Source organism: Callorhinchus milii, unplaced genomic scaffold (genome assembly GCF_018977255.1).
Source record: "Callorhinchus milii isolate IMCB2004 unplaced genomic scaffold, IMCB_Cmil_1.0 Scaffold19, whole genome shotgun sequence".
NCBI classification, from domain to species: Eukaryota; Metazoa; Chordata; class Chondrichthyes; order Chimaeriformes; family Callorhinchidae; genus Callorhinchus; species Callorhinchus milii.
Window position 1 is genome coordinate 4,087,848 of NW_024704760.1, and position 26,446 is coordinate 4,114,293.

General features: G+C 40.6%; 1 protein-coding gene across 1 annotated transcript in view; it reads left to right on the top strand.

The window, feature by feature from the left end:
- LOC103179153 (LHFPL tetraspan subfamily member 3 protein-like) overlaps nt 1-26,446 on the top strand; it is a 43,520-nt gene that overhangs the window by 11,594 nt on the left and 5,480 nt on the right. The window contains exon 2 of the mRNA XM_007894284.2: nt 25,712-25,948. Coding sequence (XP_007892475.1) covers nt 25,712-25,948 — 237 coding nt within the window. The remainder of the gene's footprint in view (nt 1-25,711; nt 25,949-26,446) is intronic.

The window sequence follows — 26,446 nt, forward strand, 5'->3', positions numbered from 1 at the left end:
TTACCAGGAACGATGCTCTTTCAAGGCTGATCTCGTTGAAAAAACAGTTTGACGCTCACACACACACACACACACACACATATACACTCACAGTCATTCCACAGATGGTTGTCGGGGAAAAATAAATCTTGAGAAACATTTGTCTGGAGCACTCCGAATGAGAGCGCAGAGTTCTCGGAGCAGAGGTTGCCCTTTTCATGCTTGTGGAGCTCCGAGAGCTCTATTAAGACGGGGAAATAGCTAATCTCTTTTCAGATGACTAACATGAGACATGCTGCTCAAGCCAATTCACAGGAAGCCCCCCCATTGCCTTTCTATCTTTTGGGAGAGTTTGCAGGATGTCTGACACCTTGAAGCAGCTCGGGGGGTTTGCCCACGGTAACACTGTCTTCGGATTGTCCCCCTCGATGTGTTTTTTTTTGCTTTGAAGATGGGGTGTGAGAAGGGTGGGGGTGAGGGTGAGGGGGTAGCACTGCACGACATGTGGGCAGCCTACTCACCAACGATACCCTTCACGGACGCACACCCACCATTTAACATTGCCAATAGCGCTGACGGTTTTACAATAAATCCAGCTTTATAAATAGTGCAAACTGGAAGCTTACACTACATGTAAAAGCACTGGAATATTTTTCCGCCTAATAAATGCTTTGACATTAAAACTGGAGCAAGATTGCAGAATCTGCTCCCAACTTCATCTGTGCCACAAGTCCAGAGAAAAGGGACCTATTTGATCTCATGCTTTCAGAACACCAGCCCTATCAGCTTCCTGTTACAGCCCTGAGCTGTTTTTGCAAATGAGTCCAGAGTCCTGCCCTCAACAACTTCTCCTGTTAACTCGTCCAAGTGGTTAATTACCCTCTGGGTAAAGAAATAGTTCCTGGTGTCTGTCCTAATGTTTCCTTATGTGACTCCTCAACCTGTGCTCACTAGTTCCACCAGTTTTGCGCATCTGAATGTACTGTTCTAGGCTTATTTTCTCAATCCTATTGACAATATTATATATCTCTATACGGTTCGCTCGGAAGCATCTCCTCTCAAGACTGAAAAGCCATATCTTGACTCATTGCTGCTCATACCTCAGTTTTAAATTTCTGACTTACTCTTAATCAAGAATGTTTTGAAAGCAGTACCCGATGGCTCAGTGGGTAAATATGCGTTAAAGAAGCCTGGTATTAAGCTATAACAGACCAGGAGAAACGATGGGTTTTATGCCTGATCTGTACAGTTAGTGAGTCTCAAGCCAAACGAGTGATGGGGGAATGCTGCAATTAGCCTCAGCTTCCACAGGTCGTAAGACAGAAGGTAAACAATCTGAGTTGCCAAATTCTGCCTGGAAGGATATCAAAAGAGGCTACATGTAACGTATAATGACATGGACTATAGAACCACTCAACGTGCTAGAGCAACGCCCAAATCGAATCACGATCCAGAAATAGCCAACTTTACTTGCCGGCTGAAAACTAGTTTCACCGTGAATGAGTCATTTAAGCTGTATAACTTTTAACAAGTTCTCGGTCTAATTGCTGAAGTATTACTTTATTTTGTGGGCAGTTAATTTCACCGCAAGGGAAGTGGGAGCTAGCTTATGTAACCTGATAGACGTATTAAAGGGCCGACATCTGTCGTACGAGCTCCAGTAAAGCAAATTGTAATAATAATAATCCTTGCATTTGACATGGTGTTTTATCGAGACGTCTCAAAGCACTTCGCAGAATATACTATGAAGTGAATTGAAAGGCATCAGTAGGCCACACAAGGTGACAGAAGAAGCATAGTTACATTCGATAAGGGCCTTTCACACCAGGAATACATATCAAAGCTCTACACCGGATTTACTGTAAAGTGCAGTGATCGTGTATTTTCCTAAATCTTCTTCAAGCCCCCGTACTTTGTGCAACATAATCCTGATCCTGTGTAAAGCAGACAGCAAATGGAGACCATGTTATCACATCCTTGATTAGGTGATAGAATCCAATTCATTAGTGTAATTGCTTAAGAGAGCAATGGGCATGCAGCGTGACTTGACACATCATGAAATAATAATTTGCTCTATGAGAGCTGAGCCATGCAAAGTTCTACCCACTGAAGTGGAACAAAGTATAATTTTTACAGTGGGAAAACAGTTACCTTATGTGACGCAGATGAGAAGAAAAACTGCAAATGCTGGGATTCTGAATTCAAGTCTAAAAGGTGGATATTATGATAATAATAATAATTACATTTGATTAGCGCCTTTCACGTCAGGATGATGTTCCAAAGCACAGGATATACTGTAAGTTGGAGTGCTGTGCATTTTGTATATATTATATATATATAATGTGCAAATAACAGCACCAATAACAGATTGGAGTGTGGTGCCTATTGTCACATCTATCATTTTTGCTCCCAACAATCTTGACTCTGCAACCAGTGTCAGGGAGCTTTGCTGGTTAATGAACACATGAAAGAGAGAGAATGAACACTTCAAATCTGGCCCTTCATCAGAACTGGAGAAGTCCAATCGTATATTTCTTTCTAACGGACTCCAATGTCTATGACCCACGTTAAAAATGATGCAAAATGCGAATCGCATCCAGTACTATCCGGGACCTGTTTTTGGACAGTTTTATTCCTACAAATAATATAAAATACTTTTTCCTGTGGCACTAAAAAGTTCTTAAGTAGGTCCCTCCCAATACGAGACTTGAACCGATCGCTCATTTCAACAAGACAAGAGTTAATTAATGTGCAGAAAAGCATGAGTAGGTTTCCAGGAGCTTCAGGAAAGACACTTGCTTGAGCAACGCGTAAGTGTTTTGTGAAATTATCTATTGTGTAAAAAAAGGCTTTGGCTCATCATTGATGTTTAATAGCTGTTGTAATTAGTGTTGTATTGAAGCAGTAATTACTCTTGCAGCACTTGTTAGCTTTGCTTTACAAAAGGGAATGCCAACATTTCCGTCTGAAACCCGTGCATTTTCTCTGGCGTCCAGTCCTTTTGGCAGGTTAATTTCCTGCAGCTCGTTAGATTTCCCTTCGCCACTTGATACACGTGTGTGCCCGTGTATCCTTCCCAACAACAACAACTTGCATGTATATAACGCCCCTTGAGTAGAATAATGTTTCAGAGCGCTCAGCTGGATGCTGAGACAGGCAACTTTTGCCATTGACTCCAGTTCCAACGCTCGTGTGAAGAATACTGATCTGTACCATTGGAGTGAAAACCATTCACTGGTGTCCACTTACAAACCTTGAGCTTCTCAAAGGCAAACATGAACGTTTTATTCCGAGAGTCAGGAAATATTTAGCAATAGGATAATAAACTACACGATCGCAGTTATGTGACGGTGAAAGTTTCTCCCCAAACAGTGATCTTCCCTTTCAGTAGGGAATTGCAGTGCAGGGTAAATACGATGTGTAGTTTAACACAGCTTCAGCCAGCGCTGAATGATTTGCTTCTCTCAGCTGCGGTGCTCCACACATCGCCGACACCACTGTTTACACAGAAGCAATTGGCCACTGGGCAAAGTAATGAATTGTCCGTGCCCTGGGAATACTGCCCTGTCCTGAGGTAGCTAATCTCAGCTGCTGGAACAATAGTATTGGACAGTCTCGCTGCTCCTGTAGGTAGGGGGGAAAATAAATGATGATTCTTACTCTTTATCGCAGTCCAGTTTGCTGCCTCTACATTTTGTGGTCAGCCAGGTGTCTGACGCAAGCAGAAACCCACCACCGTGCTTAAGAGGATCCAAACCAAACTTCTCTGGAGCACTCTTCCTCTATCCCTCCGCCTCGCCCCTTCCTCCTTCATCTACAGGTCGAGCCGAAATACCTTTCTCTTCCGGCGTGCCTGCGGTCACCACCCCACCCGGCTCTGAGTCGTGCTCCGCCGCTGTCAAGCTCTCTGGGGCACTATCCTGCGTGAGGGCTGCTGTATAAATTCAAGTTGTTGTTGTTGAGAGTTCCAGTGCATCCCACCTACACGTGGAAATTCCAGAGATGGTTATTGGAATGGAACTGTGCTGATTCTACGAGTGTGTGCGTGTGTGTGTCTGTGTGTGTGTATGTGTGTCTGTACATACACACATCAAAGTGAAGACATCAACTGAAAGGTGGTAGGGTCTTGGATACTGAACTGGTTGAAAAAACAGCCAGATGCTGTAATGGGAAGGTGGCATTCCACAACAGTACAGTCAAATGGAACGAACAGGGTAATCTCCACTGCACCAAATTCACCTTCTAAGGAAAACTTTGCCTCATATTGTTCCCTAACAAGTAAAACAAGAGCGTGTATCTTTTTATAAAAGAAACTACTTGTAATATATCAGAAGCTCAAAACACTCATGCTTGACAGGCAGCCAGAAGGGTGCAATTAAACTTTACAGCTTACTCATCAAAGCCACTTAGATTCTTCTCCTCTGGAAAAATCCTGTGTGACAGATGTGATCGGAAAAAATTAATGAAATGATGTTTGCTTTGATTTGTTGATACCGTTCTTTCATTTGGAGAATTTGAATGTTTTATGGCACCCGTTCTGAGTGCTTTTCCACTCAAGGTGTAGATTATAGTGAGATTGACAAAAAGAGTTCCCCTTTTTTTCTGAAAGACAGCTACTTATTATTATTATTATTATTATTACTTCATTATTGTTTCTGTCATCCCAAGATCAGCCTCACATTACTCGTGGCAGATTTTAACAAGTGAATTTACTTACCATCAATACGATAATATTGATTGTACAGTAATATTGATTATACAGTAATATTAATTATTATTGATTTGGTTTTCTTCTGCAAGTAGCAACCAGCAGTGTTATTGGGGTGGCCGTGCTCTCAATCACTACGCTCCAAAACTCTGGAATGCTCTTCCTCTATCCTTCCGCCTTGCCTCTTCCTTCCCCATCTTCAGGTCGCGCCTGAGGACCTTCCTCTTTGACTGTGCCTACCGTAGCCTCTCCACTCCCCCTCCCTCTGGGTTGTGCTCCACCATGTCAAGTGCTCTGGGAATCTACCCTGCGTGGCAGGGCGCTATGTGAATGCAAGTCATCGTCGTTGTTGTTGTTGTACCAATAGTGTTATAGATGGAGCAAAGTACTTAAAGGGCTTGGACTAATTTGGAGTGAATTGATTGTATATTTTGTGGGTGAAACAAGACATTAGGTACAGTCTAACTACTTGTTCGCAATTTCTGCAATCCTAGTAATGGTGGGTGCAATGATTTGTACAAAAGCACAGATTACAACACTTACTTTATGATTAATTGCATCTCAAATATGCAGTTATTTCACACTTCCAGATGCATTCACTCATAGCCAGTTGTCCGCCTAAGACCAAGAGTAGGCTGTTCCCCGGATATTGAACTGAATTTCAATCTGAGGCAAATCGATCAGATGAGAAAAGAAGTATAGATCGAAAATCAATAAACATGCTCCGATGCAAATTCTCACCCAAGGGCTAAATCTCTGCACGTAGGCTAAATAAGCCTCTTCGATTGTAAGTGAGACACAACTTTGGATTTGTATTCAATAAAGTTACAATTCCAATTCAAAAGCTTGCCGGTATCTCCCTATATTTACAATGATATTATATTTCCTCTTGAACCATGCCTACGGTCCCCTCCCCTTTCTCCCCAGCTCGGTATCAAAACAATCTATTGTTCAGTGCTGCAAGACGCGATAAAAATGCAAGTTGTCATTGTTGTTGTTGTTGTGCAAAGCAGATCTCAATATGGTTCCTCCCTGCAACTTATATCTCATTGGAAAAGGATCAGTTGCAGATCACAATTGGATGAACCTCTGTATCTGTGAAGGTGACAAAGACATTTTGCTTTCTAATGAGCGTTCGGCTGAATTCACATTGTATTATCTTAGACTGAAATAAAACGTGTGAATTATCCTTTACTTGCAGAAACCAGACAGCTTACTGATCTTTATCCACCATACAATGACAGATCTTGTTCAATATTGTCCAGACTGATAACTCCTGTTCCATCAGGGATTCTGAATAGGCATCTCTATCTACCTTTGGCTCCTGCCACCTTTTACACCCTCACATTTAGTATTGGTTTTAAAGAATATGAATACCTAAAATGCTACTTGGAATATATTGCAAGGCATACCTAAAGATATGTTATTGGCATCAATCTTGTGGCAGATTCGTTAGCTTATAGTATAATAATAATAATCCTTGCATTTGAAGCGCTTTTCACGTCTTCTAGACGTCTCAAAGCGCTTCACAGAATATACTGTAAAGTGAATTGACTGTATATTTGTGGGCGAACGAGTATTTGAATAAATAATTTCGGGATTTGAAATTGAATAATTCTGAGAAATTTGCGAACCACTGATTGATCTAAATCATAGAGATTTGCAGAGCAGAAGAAGGCTGTTCAGCCCATCGAATCTGCACTGGCTCTCAGAGCAAACTGTCCATCCAATCCCACTCAATCTCACTAAAGTCTCTGAAGAGATCGCCACCTCTGATCAAACTCATTAATTGGACTTAATAATCCTTGCAGAAAGGAGCCAAGCCAATGGTTCCCATTTACGTCTCCGCATTAAACGTTTACGATTGATCATCTGGCCTCCAGTCCTTGCCTCTGGGCTTACGTTATAATTAATGGAGAAATATTTCCTGAACTTTTTAAAAGTACTAAAAAATAGCTGCTTGGACTTGGGAGCATCCATCAAATTAATGTAAGATTTGATTTCCTCTTTGAATGAAAGAATTGGACTCTCTCCAGGGACATTAAATGGACACCTTTAGGATTTTCAGAGGTCATTCAATTATTTCTGGTTGTATAATTAAAAGACAACAGAGAGGAATTACAAGTAACTACAGAGTAACTATCGTTGCTTATCAAGTGATAATTGTTCCTCTGAAGATAACCAAGTGCTGTGTTATTTTACATTAAAGGCATCAATAGAAACAAATTGGAATATGACAAAGTTAGTGATTCAAATGATCTTATCTGGTGAAGCTAAGCCATAAGTATGGATTCACAAGCTCAGACACACAGTGGGGGGGTAATAGCCAGGACATTTATTAGTGGTATGGGCTTATACTGGCAGCTTCGCAATATAGGTGCACGCTATCACGTGGATTTTTGATAAGCTCATTTTATTGATATCCTAGTTTTTTCAATAAGATGAAGCAAAGGGAAGTAATATTTGATGTACCGCCTTACCACGTCAAAATTTCTCAAAGCTCCTCACAACGTTTTCTAAAGTGTAGAACTGTATTTATAGGCAAAGACGACAGCTAGTTTGCACAAAGCAGTGTCCCACCCAGCTCGGGTCCCAAACCCCTGATTGTCCAGCGCCCTGGGACGTCTTTCCGACGTGAAGGGCGCTCTCCAAGTATAATTTGTTGTTGCTGTTGTCACATCCAAAGGACGGCACTTCTGGCAATGTAACGCTGCCTCCAGCTTTGTTCTAGAGAATCAGCCTGAGTATCTAGGTCATCTCCTGTCTGATATTTGGGATCGTATATCGTTTCTTCCCTCTTCTGATTACCAGTTGATGATTGAGGTAATATATCAGCTGGGCTGTCACAAACATCCCACACTCTAGAAACTTGAAGGATTGCACCTCATCAGTAATCTCGTTCTATTCTTTCAATGCTTGGCACTGCCAAACCATAAAGTATTAACAGAAAGAGCGAAATTATGTTACTGCTTTATTTGCATAAATACATCAGGCAGAAGTTTCATCCTCATGCAATATAAATGGGCGGAAAAAACAACCCGTAACATTAAAAAGTGTTGGGGGTGGTAGGGGGAGTGCAGTGTTGGATGAGACATCAAAACTGAGGTCTCGTCTGCCTGCTCAGGTGGACGTTAAAGATCCCACGGTTCTATTTTAAAAGAGAAGGGAGTATTGTCCCAGTATCCTGACTAACACACAATTCCCCAAATAAAATTGGTCGCTCACTCTATGGCTGTTTGTGGGGATGTTGCTTTGCACAAATTGGCTGCCGCGTTTCACCCATAAAATACGCAGTCGTGCCACTTTACAGTAAATTCTGTGAAGCGCTTTGGGATGTCCTCCCGACATGCACAATGCAAGGATTAGGATTATCTTTACAACATGGTGCCTGTTAGAATCAGCACAGGAATTGAATCATTCGGTGATGAGACGCATTAGAAATAAAAGTCTAAGCCACTTGACACAGTCGCACCTCCATCTTCCAACAGCTTCTATTTCTGCTGGAATGCCTGCTGTGAGATGACAGGAGATTAACAGGAGAAACGGGAAAGAGAATGGGGTCCCGTAATAGGCAGTATTTGTATCTCAAAAATGCGAGCAGTGTTATTGCAGATAGCCAATCCTCACGTGCATATTTCATATTTTATTCATTGCCGTTGCCAGTCTGCTTTGAGAATGAACAGAACGGACATATGCCCACAGTATTTACCCCCTTTCCAGTGTCCAAGAAACAAGAGTATAACGGGTCCAGAGGAAGAAACACAAGACAATAATGTCTGTCTGAGATTCCAACACCCACTCTGTGATTCTCCTTTCCTTCCGTAATGTCCCATTCCACAGCAGTCAAGCACCCGCCAGTGTTGTGCTGTGAGGTAATTCAAGCGGCATGTAATGAAAGCAATGTTTCGCAGCGCCTTGGGACGTCCTGACGTGAAAGGTGCTTTATAAATGGAATCTTGTTGTTGTTGTTGTTGTTTTCGCATCCACATGCGGGCGGCTTGCTTTATCAACAGATGTAGCTTGTAAGGGAGATATAAGGGCTGACTCAATGCACCACTCCTTTGTATGCATATCAGTCAGCGAGCTTTTAAATTATTCAACGTAGAACGAGGGTGGTATTACACAGACACACAGATGAGAGTGCTGCTCTAATTGCAAAGAGCCTGGCTGACAACGTGGGAGAGGTAAGATGATACGAGTGGAGGCCCCCAACTCACAAGTACTCGAGATCTCACAAGGACTTCCACGCTCAGTGATTACTTTGTGGTCTAATCCCACATCTTCTAGGATCTAAATCATATTACATTGTAGGAGCACCGGAGGTTAGGAACAGGAAAAGGCTAATTCGGCCCATCAACCCTCCTCTGCCAGATTCTAATCTCGTCTGCTGCAACCGCCTTCCTGCTATATCTCTTAATATTTTAACTCCTCGAGGGATCTTGTTGTTTTGTCCTATTGGGAATATTCTATTCAACTCCGAGACAAGACGGTTGTGGGCTCAAGACCCACATTGGGGCTTTGTGCTCACAGTCTGGGCTGATACTCCAATGCAGTCCTGGGGGAGAGTTGTATTATAAGGGGCATTGTCCTCCAGATGAGACATTAAAACGGGATCCCATCTGTGCCTGTTCAGGTTGACGTTAAATGGTGCTATTTCAAACGAAAAGAGGTCAATGGAAGAGCGAATTGGGCAAAACACTTCAGCGCTAAATGAACTCACCCTATTACTCAGTCATGGGTTACAATATTGAGCGGTGACAGGGCTGGGAAAGAAAATCTTGTTTCGTAAGAAATGCAATCCAATGGGAATTGCAGACAAATCAGATGGTGTGGAAGGTTCAAGTGGCCTCAGTGTCCTTGGGCTAGAAAAGGAAGAGCCCAAACTATGGTCCTCACCGTTCAGTGACAGCATAGTACACGCAGGTGAATCTTGGATAAGGCTAAGAATGAGCTCGGCTGCGATGCTCTTGGCTTAAACAAGCTCTCAAATCATGCTTTAAGGCTTTTCCTTTCTCCTTCATGGAAACATATATTGCGTGAACCTGTCTCTGTGGTTCAATAGCAATCTTTATCAGTATTACTTCTCATTTAAAGTTCCATTTAGATTAACGGGATAAAGAAAATAACCTGTGCCCACCTCCGTAAGATGTGTTCAATTTGCTCCAGTGCAAAACTTTCATTCACGGAGTATATTTGTATAGATCGGGACGGGGAAGAGTTTTGGACATGTTATTGAAAGCAATTCATCTGGTGTGCAGGTGGCTGTTAAAAATGGGACGAATAGCAGGTTGCGTCTGTCTACTCAATAGGTCTAACTTTAATCACTAACAAGTATATATTGTCTCCAAAGCATCTCTGGAGTGTGAAGATCAAAAGGCAGCTGAATGTTGTCTGACATTTTTACATATCAGGTGAATCTCTGTCTTTTAAATTCTAAGACTGCATGATATTCTCAACAACAACTTGCATTTGTATAGCGCTCTTTATGTGAGTAGCATCTCAGAGCGCTTGCTGGGAATAATATAGAACATAGTCATATGGAAAATGTATGCCATTGTCCGAAAATGCTGCTTAAAAGCAAACTAACTGCATATTCAAACCCGCAGCAAGCACTGTGATTTAACATCGCCTGCCAATGATCTCTCCAAAGCAGTTAATAACTGTGATCATAACATGGCAAAGCTCCATTTTATAATGTCTTTAAATTGCAGCAACAACTATAGAAAAGGATTACTGCAAGAGACAAGAAATAAGGGCTCCATGTATTAAATATAATAATAATCCTCGTATTTGTTGTAGCGGCTTATCATGTCGTCGAAACATTTCAAAGCACAGGATTTACTGTAAAGTGTCGTGCCTGTGTATTTGTAAGCGAATGAATATTCCCAAACAATGCGCAATTGTATCTTTCAGCCTGTACAAATTTATAATAAGGATTATCTTTACCAGGCAGCTGCATCGGTTTAAGTCCTTTGCATTCCTGGCAAGCTGTCAGACACTAGAAATCCACTTTCTTCCCCCCTCTCTGCCTTCAAAACCCTCTAAAGGCATCTCTCTTCACTCGTCCCTCTGGTAAACATCTTTTCATCTTCATATCTCATACTTCCCTGCTTGTTGCCCATCACTTCATTGGTGAAGATGATTGAAACTTTTTTTTGTAACATAATAGATGCTATATAAATGTAAGCTGTTTTTACACCAGTCACTTTTAAGAGTTCTTAATATTTAGGAATGACTAACAATCCTTGCATTTGATATAACACCAAAAATGTCTCTTAAGTGCATCGCAGAATGTTTCCATAAAGTGCAGTGACTGTTTATTCACAGACGAGTCTGAGAGCTAGTTTGATTTTCCAATTGCAAATCTGCAGAATTAAATCTATGAAGAAAAATACTAAAATCATTCTCATATTCCTGGGCTAGAGGTTAAGGCACAGAAGGACATTTAGCACACAGCTTTGTTTCATTGAAAATCTATAATCGGCTTCTGCTAATACAAAAATGGTTTTGAAGTGCAAATACTGATAGGACATCAAAGCATAACTAACATGTTGCCACTTGCAGGCCAGATGTTCCAATTGCTTTGTGTGCGGCATGCTTTTTATACAAGTCAGCCATGATTTACTCTTCCAGTAGATATGTAATTGAGACCTTGCCCTCCAGGGACAGACAATCTACGTGAGCTGATGAGCAATCAGTCAGGAGCAGGCTCGGGCGATGAACGGATTATTATTATTGCTGCGCGTCTGGCGGATCTCACCACTGGGTGCAGGTCAAGGGCACTCACTTCAGTTGGAAGAAGATGATGATAGTAATCCCAGAGGATTATGTGCACGCAAGCTTCTCTAAGACAGTAATTTACTACTTCGACCAACGTCACATTGTCCCCCGTCTCAACGAGTATTTATTAGTATTGTTGGGGCAAGTCAAAGCAAAAGAAAAGGTGCCTTGTGAAAAGTTTTGCTTTGTTTGTGGGTGACGGGAAATAATTAGTATCTTTCAAGTAATGTGCCTGTTTGCAGAGCATAGAGCTGGAGTGTACAGTGAACATTGTTCCATAAAGTTGTGAATAACTCAATTTAAAGCAGTTTTCTCACAATATCCGTAAAAATAGCAGTGAGAACTCCATTCCAAAAATCTATCTCTGGGATTTCCATGCGTAGGTGGGATGCATGGAATTCTCTGTTTGGTTTGGAGACGCTTAAACTTGGTGATGGGTTTCCGCACGTGTCAAACACCTGTCCAGCAGACGAAAAAAAAAAGAAAAAAAATCAACATTTGTTTTGAGCACATCGATCGTATTCTAAACAAAACTGCAATGATTTTTATCACGAAAAACAATTTTGCAAAACAAGCTTTTAAAAAAGTCTTTAAAAACGTGTCGGCTGCATTATGACTGAGCTGGAGCTCGCTTTGATTAATTTCAAAGAGATATAAAATAATTCCTTACGAGATATAAAGTTCCGTGTCAAGCTGAATTAATGAATGCGGCACATTATTTATCACACATCGCAGTGAATAGCGACGTTTCAATAACACTGAAATTGGCACCATGTGAAGAATCAAATTATACTGCAGATGGATAAAAGGCAGTAGTTAAATTCTAGGGCATTCAAGGTTGTTGTGCTAAATCAACTAACTGAAGAAACGTGCACTGCAAATTCCTTTCAATAAAGTGTTGAAGATCTTTACATTTTAGCATCGTAAATCAAGTGGCTAAAAGCCCAGATCACACCATTTTTTCCCTCATTACTGTGGGACAAACTTAAAAAAAACGAGTAATACTTCAGCTAAAATGATACATTTCCTTAATCATATTTCAGCTGATAGGACACTTGTTGAGACCCTATTTTTTTGGACTCGATATACTTTACAGATTTTGAAACTGAGTAATATTATTAATAATAATAACTTGTACATTAACAGTCAAATGGTATCTCAAAATCCATGTTCTTTATACTTTCATTGCTTAATTCTTTACAGTGGACCAAAATTGTTTCACCTAACTTTGAGTTCAATTAAACTCAGTAAGTGGAGTTTATTGCCTTGATTGGACGTGTAACTAGAATAATTATGTCTAGTCTTTGGGAAGACATTTGCTGGTTACTGTACTATCTCGAGCAGTAACTGAGCTTTATTTTGTACTGTATGCAAAAACACACTGAAGCTCCCCCCACCCCCATTACTTTTCTAAATTTACAGGATCCAATGTTAAATAAAATGAACTGAAAGGTCCTTGCTTTACCAATGATCAATTGATAGCCTATTATAAATTTTAATGGTTAATAATAATAACAATCCTTGCATTTGACATAATGCCTTATCACGTCTTCTAGACGTCTCAACGTGCTTCACAGAATATACTGTAAAGTGAAATCACTGTGTGTTTTGTGGGCGAAATGACTTGAATCATAATATAGTATATTCTAAGTAGTCATTAACATTCGTGGCTATGCATAGACAGTGTCAAATTGCAACTTTTTGGGAGCTCCAGAAGAAAAAGCTTTAAATCTGTCCAGAGATGTCAGTGATTTGTGGTTTGCCACATTTACAATCTACAGAATTGTCGCTGGGGATAAGTTACACTTCACTACACAATGCACTCGCTTTTATATCAATGTACAGGTTGGGAATTAATAAATCGTACCACTCACGAGACAGAAGCTGTGCTGTGAGGATTGATGCCTGCCTTTGTGAGTAATTATTCTCACCACATCAACACAATTCATTGGCATATATAAAAATCTTACAAGCAACTATCCTATTACCCATTTAATTTAACAGACACGGTCTCACTCCGCTGTAAACGAAATGCTTAGAGCACTGTAATATACCTATATATTCAACGAGGTGTAATTTCCTCAAATAGCCTGTGTTGAGAATTCTGTGCAAAATTATGAATTAAAAAGGTAAGACAGATTAAGTGCTCCGCAGAATTCAGTACAGTTTTCAGTCCATTCGGTGACCGTCCATGATCCTAAAGCTCTTGGATCAAATCTCAGTTCGGCATTTAGAATTAATAATCAAATTAATAATAATAATAATCCTAGTGTTTGATACAGTGCCTTATCACAGCGTTGAAATGCCTCAAAGTGATGAGTCGGTCCATAATGGACATACGGCTCAAAAAAGGAGATTGGAAATCTCTAGCCTAAACCCATCCTGACCGATTACAGGATGGGTGCAGCGGACTGTAGCAAGCTACAGTAGAGTTGCTATCATATGGAGCAATGATAATAATGCTTGCCTTTGATCTAGCGCCTATAGAGTTGAAACAAAAGACTCAAGGTCCTTCACCGAGTTTCTGTAAAGTGTAGTAACTGTATATTTGGTGGGTGGACACAACATGCAAATTGCACACAACAATGTCCCGCAAGCCTTCCAGTACTCCCCCCCCCCCCCCCACCCCACCCTGCACTGCACTGGAGTGTCAGCTTAGACTATGAGCTCAAAGTCCCCAATGTGAAGCCTGAATTAGGGCTAACTAGCATCTATTTGCAAACACTCCTCAAGATCTATTCCCGCTCTATCTGGACTTCTCCATTATGTCTCTCATATATAATGACTTCACTTTCAAAGAGAAACCGATGTTCATCAGTAATGCAGCAACAAGGAATGACTCATTATCATATCATTCTGATAAGAAATGACAGGAAGAACTGACAAGAAAAAATCGATGCGCAATATATTATGAAGACAGACTGTATAACGTTGTATAACGTTCGTGCTTGAATGAGTAGGTAGCAAATAGAACTCTCGGGGAAATAGAGATGGTATAATATTTATAAAGAGCATACGTAGACACTGGCTGAAGGTCATTTCTTAGTCTTGGCTTTTTATATACAGTGTCATACAGTCTGTCTTCATAATATCGGTTCAAAGGGGGCTAATGCAAATAAATAGAGACGAGAATGCAAGGGCTGGTTCTAAAGGTTCATTTGTTTAGTTTAAGCGAGTTGACAGCCTGATCAGCGTCTTGTCATCGGGTCATTTTCTGTGCGAACTTCAGGGTAATCGAGAAGGAAATGAGCTTTCGCTTGTGTGATCCTCTGATGGCTGGGCTCCAGCAAAGTAAACAAGGCTGTTATGTGGTGTCTGTAAAGACAGCTGTGGCCTCATGCACTTGTATCCCGTTAGTTGTATCTGATGAGCTCACAGGCCTCTCTTGCACGCATGACACAAATATATTAATGGTTGTTGTTTAAGATGTAGAAAGCAAAGGACCAGACTGTAAATATGGAAACACACAACAACAACTTGCATTTATACAGCGCCCTTCATGTGGGGCAGCGTCCCAGAGCACTTGACAGTGGCAGAGTCTGACACAACAATCGTGGTAAGATTTTTTCTTGCCAAAAATACTGTGTATTTTAATCTTTAAAAGATGCCACATAGAGTCTTTGCAAACTTTTTCTTTCCTCTTTCCATTAGGAAAGGACTGTATCCCTTTGATACCCTATGGCACTAGAACAGAAACCGGGGAGAGGGAGATGGAAGGAATGGTTCTATATGGTCATTGGCCCCAATGCTACAATATGGAATTAATAGGCAGGAGGTTCAATCCTACCATACAATGGTAGTGGAGTCCGTTATTCTCCATGAAGATGCATTAGTCCAAAGGGCTCATTGATATGTCTACCACCATTTTCACAACATGCAACATGCTGTTATTGCCACTGATGTGCACTACAGGCTTACGGAACAGGCTCCCTAGGGAGACGGTGGAAGCAGAAAATGTTGTTTGTTTCAACAAATTAGATAGATTTTTGCCAGAAAATAATATCTAGGGATACAGTATGTATAGTTTGAGACACAAAATGCCAAGCGATTGCCAGGATGGTGGAAGGCGAACTCGATGGAACCTTGGTCTTCTTTCAACAGCAAATTCTTATAGTCTTATTTGCATTGTGATTTTATGAATGGTTACCTTTTAGTACCTTGAATTACATTAGCATATATGTGTATCATTGAATAGCATTCCTTATTTCTACAACCATTGCAAAAAGCCTTGCTGGGATTTAATGATTTTACTAAACACTGAACATTTATTTTGATTTGATTTAGACTTTTGCCTGCTTCCTTAGAACAGTCTAAATGAACCGATGTTGCACAATTATCTTTTGCTTGGCTTAAGTGGGAAGAGAATGGGTGCAGATTGATGTACATTTATTCTTTAAACTTGTACATCTGGCTCCATGTTTCATTGTGATCGATAGAGTGTATGAATGAAGAGCACTCTAGAAGCAATCAAAATGGTTTAAATAAAACCTCCACACACCAACCATCAGTCAGAGAAGGGAACTGAAACACTTCCTCATAACAACCAGAATGTCATACAATAACGAAAGCTATTGTTCATGTAACTTTAAAGGGCCCATTTAGTCACAGGTTTCATTCCACTCAATGGCACTCAAAGTACTGTCTCCTTATGTATTCTCTTTATACCTTACTTAAGTGCATGGACTTGCATTGAACTATTAAACATGCTTTTAAAACTGAAGGTATGGTCTTTAAATGTTGTATCGTCTACAAGTCAAAGATGCCGTAGATTTAGATTATATAATAATAATAATCCTTGCATTTGATATAGCGCCTTATTACGTCTTTGAGACGTCTCAAAGCGCTTGCTTCACAGAAAATACTGTAAAGTGAATTGACTGTGTATTTCCTTTGTACATGTAGAATAGTTCATATTTAATGCCCCCACCTCCCCGAGAGAATGGATGGTTTACAAAGAGGAAACTGTCTACAATCAGGTAACTGCAATAAGGATCCCACTGAACTCTGATTAAAGGTTGCATTATGTATTGAACTCATGGAGCAAGCTATCATCTGCTTCTTAAATCAGAATACAAGATCAGAAGGAGAGAGGCAGGCATTGCTTTCATCCTTCAAACACTGTACATTTTGAGTAAAACGTGATTTGCTTTGGCAATATCTTGCAATTTACTGAAAACCTTGAATGGGAGCATCTGGAAGAAATGGAGAGACATATTCAGTGTTGGATTCTGGAACAAATATGACAGCAAATGTGTGCTCAGTCTAGTTCGGGTTGGCACTCCAGTGCAGTAGTGGGGGCCTGCTGGATTGTTGGGCTTGTTGCATTTCGGATCATACGTTAAACCAAGGTCCAATCTGCCTGCTCAGGTGGATTTTATAGATCCCGTGGCACAGTTCGGGGTCCTGGCCAATAATCCCTCACATCAGTCAATCATTTGATTGATTGCCGTGCAATAACTGCCATCACATCATTACAGTCACCCTGAAGTTGCATTTTTTTACCGCCTTATCGCACTGAATGATGCCAATGTTCCTTAGAGATATTTACTGTCAAATGTAGTGACTTAGTAAGCTTAGTTTTAGTAAGCAAATACGAGCTGATAATAATAATTATAATAATAATCCTTACTTTTGATATAACGTCTTTCATATTGGGAGGTTTCATGGGAATCACTGTAATGGGTAACGACTGAGTATTTTGTAGGCAAACAGCCTTCAAACCCTCTTTTCTGAAAATCTTCATTTTTTTTCTTCCTTCTCTTCCCCTCTCCCCTTTTCTCCATATTAAATCCCAAAGTTGCCTTTATGTGCTGTAAAATGCAAGCAATAATATTTCAGCGAATTTCCAGCAACTCAAGCGAACTGGCGTCTGTCAGTCAGAACAAGCCCTGAATCATTGATGAAACGTTGCAATGAACCTAAGGAACAACATGTAGTTAACGATTGACAGCAAAAGCCAGGGGAGTACGCAACAACATTTGTATCACAATGGATTTGATGCCATCCTTATTCATATTACGTAGTCTTAAAGATTGACCTGCGCCCTTGATCTCTGTTCCTTCTTAAACTCCAGTGCGAGACGCACGTCGTGTTTTATGCATCTATTACTAGCTAAAAGGTTACTCCAAAATAATAATAATTCAGGAGGCAGATCTATGGTACAATGAGGTGTAGCTCCAATGCACTGTGTCATAGAAACCCCAGGAGAAGGTTTTCATCCCACACAGTGAAGCTCTAATCTCAGTCATGTTGTCAAGGTGGAAAACTGAGCAGAGGCTAGATATTTGTGTAAAGCGGAGGAATGTTGCCCTGTTCCTCATTAAATCTTAGTGGCTTTTGCCAAGGAGAAACAACACTTGGAGAATGATTGACGGCATAAGGCAGCGGAGTATCCAACTTTTATAGTATAAACAGGACGGAAGTGTAACAAGTAACCAAAACGTAGTCAAATAACTTCTATTTCACTTGTATAGCTTCTCAAAAATTCTGCTGGTACGCTTATTGACCGTACCACTCTCTCTTCAAGTGAAAACACAGCTCACTAATTTAAGTGTAAAAGTAATATACAATAGGCATTGGTGGTATAATGCTATAAAAAGAGAGTGTCTTAGCTGCGTGAGGCAAAGATTATTTGTGGGTCAAATTGTCTGTCTCCATGCAGTTATAGTCTATGTAATTGTCATTTTTTGGGGGGTCAGTCTAGTGTTTAGCTTCTTTTGGATATCACACATTCCAATCAGACCCAAGGTAGAAACCTGTTCGTGTTATAGAAATTGAGATTCTAATCTATTTTTGTTATACGAAATTGAGCGGGACAACAAAACTAAGCCCGTGATACAAATACGCCCAGTGAAACCTAACCTTTTGTGGTTAAGCCTATTCTTTCGTACTTCAATTAGAGTCGATTGTCACTTGACACCATTTGTTTTATAAAGAGCAATGAGTCATTGTTTTATAATGAACTTCACCATCTGGAGAGAGAGAGAGAGAGAGGTCTCAAATTTGCTGTTGTTACTCAAGTCAAGGAACTTTCCAACGTGCAGTGTCATTCGAGGACTCCCAATTGCATTTATTGTCAGGCATTTTACTGCAGCAAGATAACTGAACCCGTTGAGCTCTTGGCCAAACAAGTAGACTTCTTACCAAATTCAGCATTTGACGATACAAATTCCTTAACAAGAGGTTAATAAAGCAATGTTCAGCCCATCAAAAGCACCATCTGAATTAACCCTTATACTACTTTTTTTTAAAAATCTTAAAATCCACTTAATTTTTAAGACCTTTGAAGTTGAAATTCTTCAACTTCTTTCAGGGAAATGAAGGTCTAGCATTGTACACCAAGGTTAGGACCCCTTATAACTAAGACGTGTACAATAACTGCTCTCAAAAAATGGAAAATAATGGGTTCAGATATTCGACAACTTGCATTGATACAGTGCCTTTCGTGTGGGGTAGCATCTCAGAGCATTTAATAATGGCGGAGATGGACGCTGAGCCGGGGGAATATATAAAAATGTGGGTATCTTTCCCGCTTTTGCTAACAATTCTAAAAATGGGAAGTCCGGGTGTCCTAGCGAAACAGCCCCAAATGAGGTATGGATTTAACGTGCATGATTTAGGATTTTTTTTCTTTGCTTGATTAGTGAGACAGTTACTTGTGATTGAAAATTGATTAGCCGCTGATGGATTTGAGATTTCTGCTAACAAGTTTCAGTCAGATGTAGCAAATTGTAAAGCGCGTCAATGATTGTAACCTTAAAGGAGTAATGATTTTGTGGAGGATGTTTATTTTTAACCTGGTGCCGAGGAAAATGGTGAACGCAAAAGACCGAGTATTAAAAATGCCCCACGTCTGTGAAGCATCCTGCCGTGTGGTGGAAACACACTTTCAGGGAAAGAAGAGCTCGTAATTGATTGCATGAAGACGAGGATTGAGTGGATGCAGATATGTCAGCCGAATGTCAAATCGCTTGCCCGCTGAAAACTGCCAGCACGCGAATAAAAGAAATTAGAAAGAGTGAGATATTGCAAAGGAGATGATCCAATTAATATAAAATGCAAGCTGCTCGCTGGAGTGAGGGATCGGTTTGAAATAGACAGGAACAGCTTGAGAAGCACCATTAATCCCGTCAACCCTATGAGCATGGAATATTAGATAGTATTAAAGGCAGACAGATTTGATCCATGTCACAAATGTTGATCGGAACATTGACAGATGATACGTCTTTGCTTTCCCATCAACAAAATTATTTTTCTGAAGGTCTCAAAGCAAAAAAGGCATTGTAAAATAGCATCATTGTAAACTTATAAATGTTTTAGTACTTTACGGTTTGTTTCGATCATTGTAACCTTTTCATATTAATGAAACCCTCCAGGGAGAGAGTGTGCATTGCATTCCAGACACAGGGAAATTTCCAGGTGCGGGTGATGTAGATATGTGGAACACTCAGTTTCGCGTGGATAGTTATATCGTTTTCCACCATGACCCAAACAAAAGCATTCATTTCAGCAAAAAACATTTCTGAATTTAAAATGATTACATTTTAAAGAATATCAGCTGGAGATGCATTTCACTGGCAGAAACGAGAAGAAAAATAACCAATGCTCTGAAATTATAGCACCTGCATTTTATTTATTTTTTTTCTTGCTCAATGTTCTCTCCATTGAGTGCCCTCTACTTACGTTGTTCCTTTTATTTCCACATAAATAAAAGAAAAATAGGAAAGTTTAATGGAATTCCTGTTGGAAACAAATCTGTACTGCAAACCCACCCTCATATAGGCTTAGATATAGGGCCAAGTGAACTGAAATACCACAATTTGCAGTTCTATTGGAACATTATTGGGTCAATATTGAGTCGTTAGCTTCATACGGTATGCCTTAACTGCCTCTGTTAGATACAAAAGCAGAGCATTTCCACTTTATTTACTCCATTTAGGACTTCTAATACAGTACTCATTATTTTGAGAAGCAGCCACTCACTAAATTGCATTGATCTTTTTAAACAGACTTTTGTAATGCCACTTGCTTATGATTTAGATGGCGAATAAATCCCCCAAAGTGGCACATTTCCCCAATTAGCCCATGCATCAAGCTTTGTGAGTATAATTATTGTCATTGGGGGTGTTTTTAACAAGAGCAGTTTCATGCAATTTGTTGTGCCTCTGGCAGCAAATTCCACAAGAAATCCATCATTCGAACCACTGGAGTCATAAATCTCACAAGATCAATCACATCTACCATTTCCATCAAATAATTCTTAACACGGCCATCAAATGTTCAAAATTAATCAGTCCCTGGGAAGACTTCACTCAGATTGCTTGTCATCACAGTTTTATGGTTTCATAAGTGTGTCATGTTACTAATTGAGGAAATAAAATCAGACTGTCTTTCGCAACCTCCCGTGGCATTTATATCCAAGTTGCTGTTGTCAGTAAAGGTTAATGAATGTTCGCTCACTTTGGGCACGCCATTTGAAATCCATTAATTCACCTCATGCCCACAACTTGCCGTGTGCCTTTAAACTTTTGAACGTCTCTCTATTCAGTGTTCTGGTTTTTGTTTACCTGCGACAATTTAAAGTAAGTGGTCCAGGGAGAATATGACTTGTTTAACAAGCCATAAAATTGGCTGACAGTAGAGCTGATATCTTGATGTTTAACCTTCAAACCTCATTTTTTTAATGGCAAAGGGGTGTGTATAGAACTGTACCCAATCTTTCCATTGTCTATTCTGCAGAGTCAATTTATATTTTGAGTGAATTTTGTCTACGAAGGTGCTTGACAGATTTACATACGAAGTGCTTTGAGACATTTCAACATTGAAGGCACTATGACAAATGCAAGGATTATAGTATTACTCTAACATCATAGGCGGATAGTTTTTTATGATTTTTGTGGAACTTTGCTTCTGGTCTTGTAGTCAGGGGTTCAAGCCTACACAGTCCCAGCAATTTGCATGTCATCAAAAAGTTTGGTTTGACATTGTCTGGAGTGCATCACGTTCCACAACAGATGTAACTCTGGTGAAGAATGATTAATTTTATCCAGGGGGGGATTGTTGGACAGGGCATTGGGAGAAACTTCCTTCTCTGCTCGAGCGGGATCTTTAACGCTCACTTGAACAGTCAAGCGGGACCTGTTTAAAGTCTCATCCGAAGGACAAAGCCTCCAACAGAAACGCCAGCACTGTGCTGGCGTCAGCCTTGACACAACCTTCTGACTCAGAGGCAAGAGTGTTACCAAATGAGTTTGGCTGACACCTGGCAACCACTTGGGTCCAATGATCACCAAAGGTGTTACACTGACAGGAATTTATGCCCAATGATTTGCACACATCCAGAGACATTTGCTCTTTTTTGTTGTACTGCTGACATCAAAATTTGACTCAGGTTTGCCTCTGAATTGTATGGCGAGCTTTTCCGAAGGAGAATAAAGTGCAAGGTCGGCTATTAGTTGCAATAAAGCTGAGGCCAGTAAAACCTGCATCATCAGCCTCTAAAGGGATTTCAGTCTTCATTGATTATATTGTAAATCATTGTCATTTACTGCGTGCAACCTTGATCTGGAAAACAGCTGGGAGTTTATTATACCATTCGACACAAACTGAGCCACTTAACAAATATTTCCACAAACAATGGAATTGTTGGGGTCTGATATGATGGACAGAATATTCCTGGGCTCTGTTTCTTGCCCCGTTGCCAGTGACAATCTTCCGATGAGATGTGAAGAGGGAACAATCTTCTTTGATGATGAATCCGGACAGTCGTCAATTCGAAATCAACGATGAATGTTAAAAGTGTAACAGGAATGGAATAATTTATTGTAAGCGCCCATGGGGTGGTCTATCAAAACAGGAGTACTTCGCCCAAAGTGTAATTAACAACTGGAACAGATTACCAGGACGGGTGGTTGAGGCCAGAGCATTGGGATTCGTTCACGAAATGCTTTGATTGCTTTAATGAGAGGACTATCTGTTTGGTATTATACTGAGTGTAACCACACTGTTATACTATTCCCCTGGCATACTGGCCAACAATCCTCCAGATAAATTTGTTTATTCACTTGGTGAAAGGCTCTATACAAATGAAATTTTGTATTGTGCTGTCTGTGGGACATTGCTGCGCGCAGGTTAGCTGCTGTGTTTGTTTACAAAACACGCAGTCACAATACTTCACAGTAAAGTGCTTTAAGACATCCTCCTGACATGAAAGTCACCGTATCAAATACAAGGATTATTATATGATTAATACTATTAATACTTGGCTCTGGCAGTGTCCGCAAACTCAGAGCAGGTGAATGATGGTCACCATGGAAAATACAACATGCTATTCAAACAATTGTTTACGATTTGACGTTAAAAAAAACGCAAATTTTCCATCAGGTTGGCCAATTACCATGAATTTTAATGCTTCATCAGAGTGTTGGCTTAAAGTAATGGTTTTTTTTACTGCCTGGCACTTTCCAGTGTCCACATAGCATTCTTATCCAAATTACTTTCAGAGGAATCCATCAAATTAATTGTCTGTGGTTTATATTGGGGCCACTTGGCAATGTCAGGGAAAGGTGGAAAGCAGGAGATATTCAATTAGCTGTGCGGCTGGGTGGGAACGCCTGCTCCAATAATAAACTAGAGTAGCTATCGGTTGCCTTTAAAATCAAACAGAAGTTGAACTCTTGAAGTATTAACTCTTTGACGATTGAAGGACATGTTTCTTCCTTTGAGTGTCAGAACAGTTTTCTGCCACAGGTACCTCAGAGTAATATTCAGAGAAAATATAAGCAAGGCGTTAAACTTCTGCGATTAAAGTTCATTGTATAAACCAGCAGCTTCTCCAGATAAATGCATGGCTGGTGCAAACCCAATTTTGATTGATGTACAAACATCCAATAAACCATGTTTGCATTAATTCACAGCCTTTGGTTTTAGAAAAAACAGCAGGAGACTGTTAAAGGGTTTATTTTCGTCAGGTAACAGAAACCCGTCTCCGTGCTTAAGGGTCCCCAAAGCACTTAAGAGCTTCCAATCTAATTTATTGAGTGTTCCATTAACGCAGGGAACTCTGTAACCTAATGATCTCACGAATGGAGAGCACATTCACTCCCTGGATGGGCTACATCCTGCCTGCCTCAACTCGGAAAGTATTAAGTGCAGACCGGACGATGCCTCGTGGGGGTAGAGAAAGTGAACCCTGAACAAGAGTTTCAAATAAGTTTGCAACAGCAGGACAAGGAGGCAAGGAGGACAAGCCGCTGTAGGATCGTTATACCTGCAAGTATTTTTTTTCTTTACACACGGAGAGCAATGAACAGCTGGAAGGGGGTTGCCAAGAACAGTGGTTAAGGTAATGGACTCGAAGGCTGGGTATTCTGAAGGAGAGATCAAATCGGCACAAGAGCTGAACCAGATATGTAACTCACCGACTACCCCCTGTGCTCGGGATGCATTACTACAACAGTACCAAAAGGCTGTTCGTTAAAATCCTTCTGGAACATCAATCCAGTGCTTTGACACTGTTGTTTCCCAGACCAGTAATACTCACGTCCTAACTGAATGACAGCACCTCCGACATTGCAGCACGCTTTCAGTGATGTGCTGGACTGTCATCCTAGACTGTGAGCAAAGAAGTTGAAAGAACAAGAACGTTATTGTCAGGGTATTATTTTAGATAAGTTATGGAAAATATATTCCAGCATATATCTGGAGGAAACTCCCTTCTCTTTTGGAAAAGGGCTGGAGGACCTTTAATGTCCACCCGAACAGGCAAACGGGACCTTGGTTTAACGTCTCAATTGACGGACGGCACCTCTGAAAATCCAGCGCGCTCTCCCACACCACACTGGAGTGTCAGCCGAGACCGATATACTGCAGCGGTGTGAATCGATCGGCTCCTGACCTCGCTTTCCTGTAGTGTCGCACACAGTGGCTCAAGCTATAAGTTTTTTTTTTAAAAAGGCAAATTGCAAACAAAACCATCGCAGCTTGCCACAAAACGTGCGGTTACGAACACAGGATAAGAGATCTCCAGATGGAAAAGGATGTGCACATCTCTTCCATAATGTACAGAGCGTTAAGACCCATGCCACTGCACGCACGGCCTTTTGTACTGCACGTAGCACATTATAAGCTTGTGGCGTACACTGACGCCAGATCTGTCCTGTCTGTTCTGATTTCCCTTTATGAAGATATACGTTTGAGAGAGGTATTGTAAATCACAACCGAGAGCAGGAGTCGGCACACACAAAAATAAAAACATGCAGCAGTCAGAGATGCCATGATACACTGTGATAAACGGTTTGTAGACAGTGATCTCTCAGTCTCTGGGTGCCCATCTGCCCTCTGTCAGGGAATGTCGTGCAGCTCTGGGGAACTAAGGAGCAGGTCTACTTCATTTTACTGACGTGGTAGCTGTCACTTCTGACATTTCAGTGTTAGAAAAATGTTAGACCAAAGCCGTAGGAAGCAATAGTGGTATATCCCAGCCCAGAATCCACAGAATGGCACTGAATCTCTGTCTGGCTATTTCAAGATACAAAGGAGCATGTGAGTAAGGCAAGCCAAGAGTAATATTCCTTCCCCTCCCCACACAATAGTAAAACAATAATTTGGTCACTCAATTCACGACTGTTTGTGGGACATTGCTGTGCGCAATTGGCTGCTGCATTTTGCCCACAAAATACACAGTCACTGCACTTTATAGTACACTCTGTGAAGCACTTTGAGACGTCTCAACGACGTGGTAAGGCATTATATCAAATGCAAAGGTTGTTATTATATAGGGCAGGTCGAGGGAAAACAATATTAGGCAAAAGTATCATGTTATCAATTAGCAATGTTAAAGAATGCAATCATATAATTGAACAAAAACATAATGTACGAAGTATTTACCTTTGGATGCACCAAAACAGCAGAACAAGAGGCCACAGGTTTAGAGTTGCAAAGGGCAACTTCAGGACAAATACCGGGAGGTATTTTTTACTTTATGAAATGTCGCAATATACCATTGAAGACTCGTTGCAAAAAAACAATCATTTTAGAAAAGGGATAATAAAACATTGAGGGAACTTTTGACAAATGCATTAATACTGTCCCCTCTTTGCAAACATCAATGTTATAGTCTCGTTACATGCTTGCGTAACACATTTGATTTCAGATGCCTTGGGACATCCTCCCGACGTGAAAGGCACTCTATAACTGTAATTTTGTTGTTGTTGATTTATGTTTTTCTTTTTTTTTTATCTTCAGCCGCCAGCCTCATAATGGGATGCATGATTTATCCTGACGGTTGGGATTCAGATGCAGTCAAACAAATGTGTGGGAACAAAACTGACAAGTACACTTTGGGAGAATGTTCTGTGCGCTGGGCCTACATTCTGGCGATAATTGGGATCCTCGACGCTCTCATTCTGTCTTTCTTGGCCTTTGTGCTTGGCAACAGACAAGACAGCCTCCTTCCTGAAGACTTCAAGGTAGAAAATAAAGGTGAGTGGTTCAGTGCTTTACTGCGCGAGCGTCATACTTGCCTGATACGCAACTGCTCTGATTTGAGAACTGGTATCTTTTCAAACTGAAGTTGATACCTGAATAAGACGGAGGATCCCCTTTGGAAGCGAGTGACCAACACACCAACAGAAACGGCTCAACGTGATTTTTGCCATTTTATGTTCTTTTTAACGTTTTTAGGGTTCGACTGAATAGATCATCTCCCGATGCGGTTCATGGAATCTTACAACACAGGAGGCCATTCGTGCCTGTGTCAGCTCTTTGAATGAGCTATCCAATTAGTCCCACTCCCATATTTTTCCTTTTTTCAAGTATACATCCACTTCCCATATTGTTTATTTTTATTGACACCTTTCTCTTTCTGTCTGTTGAACTGGCTTCCCAACCTAGAAGCCTGTCGACTGAGCCTTTCCCTGCAAATTCCACCCTGCAAGTAACCAGCAAGAGATGAACACAAATTCTCTGCTTGAGTTTTTT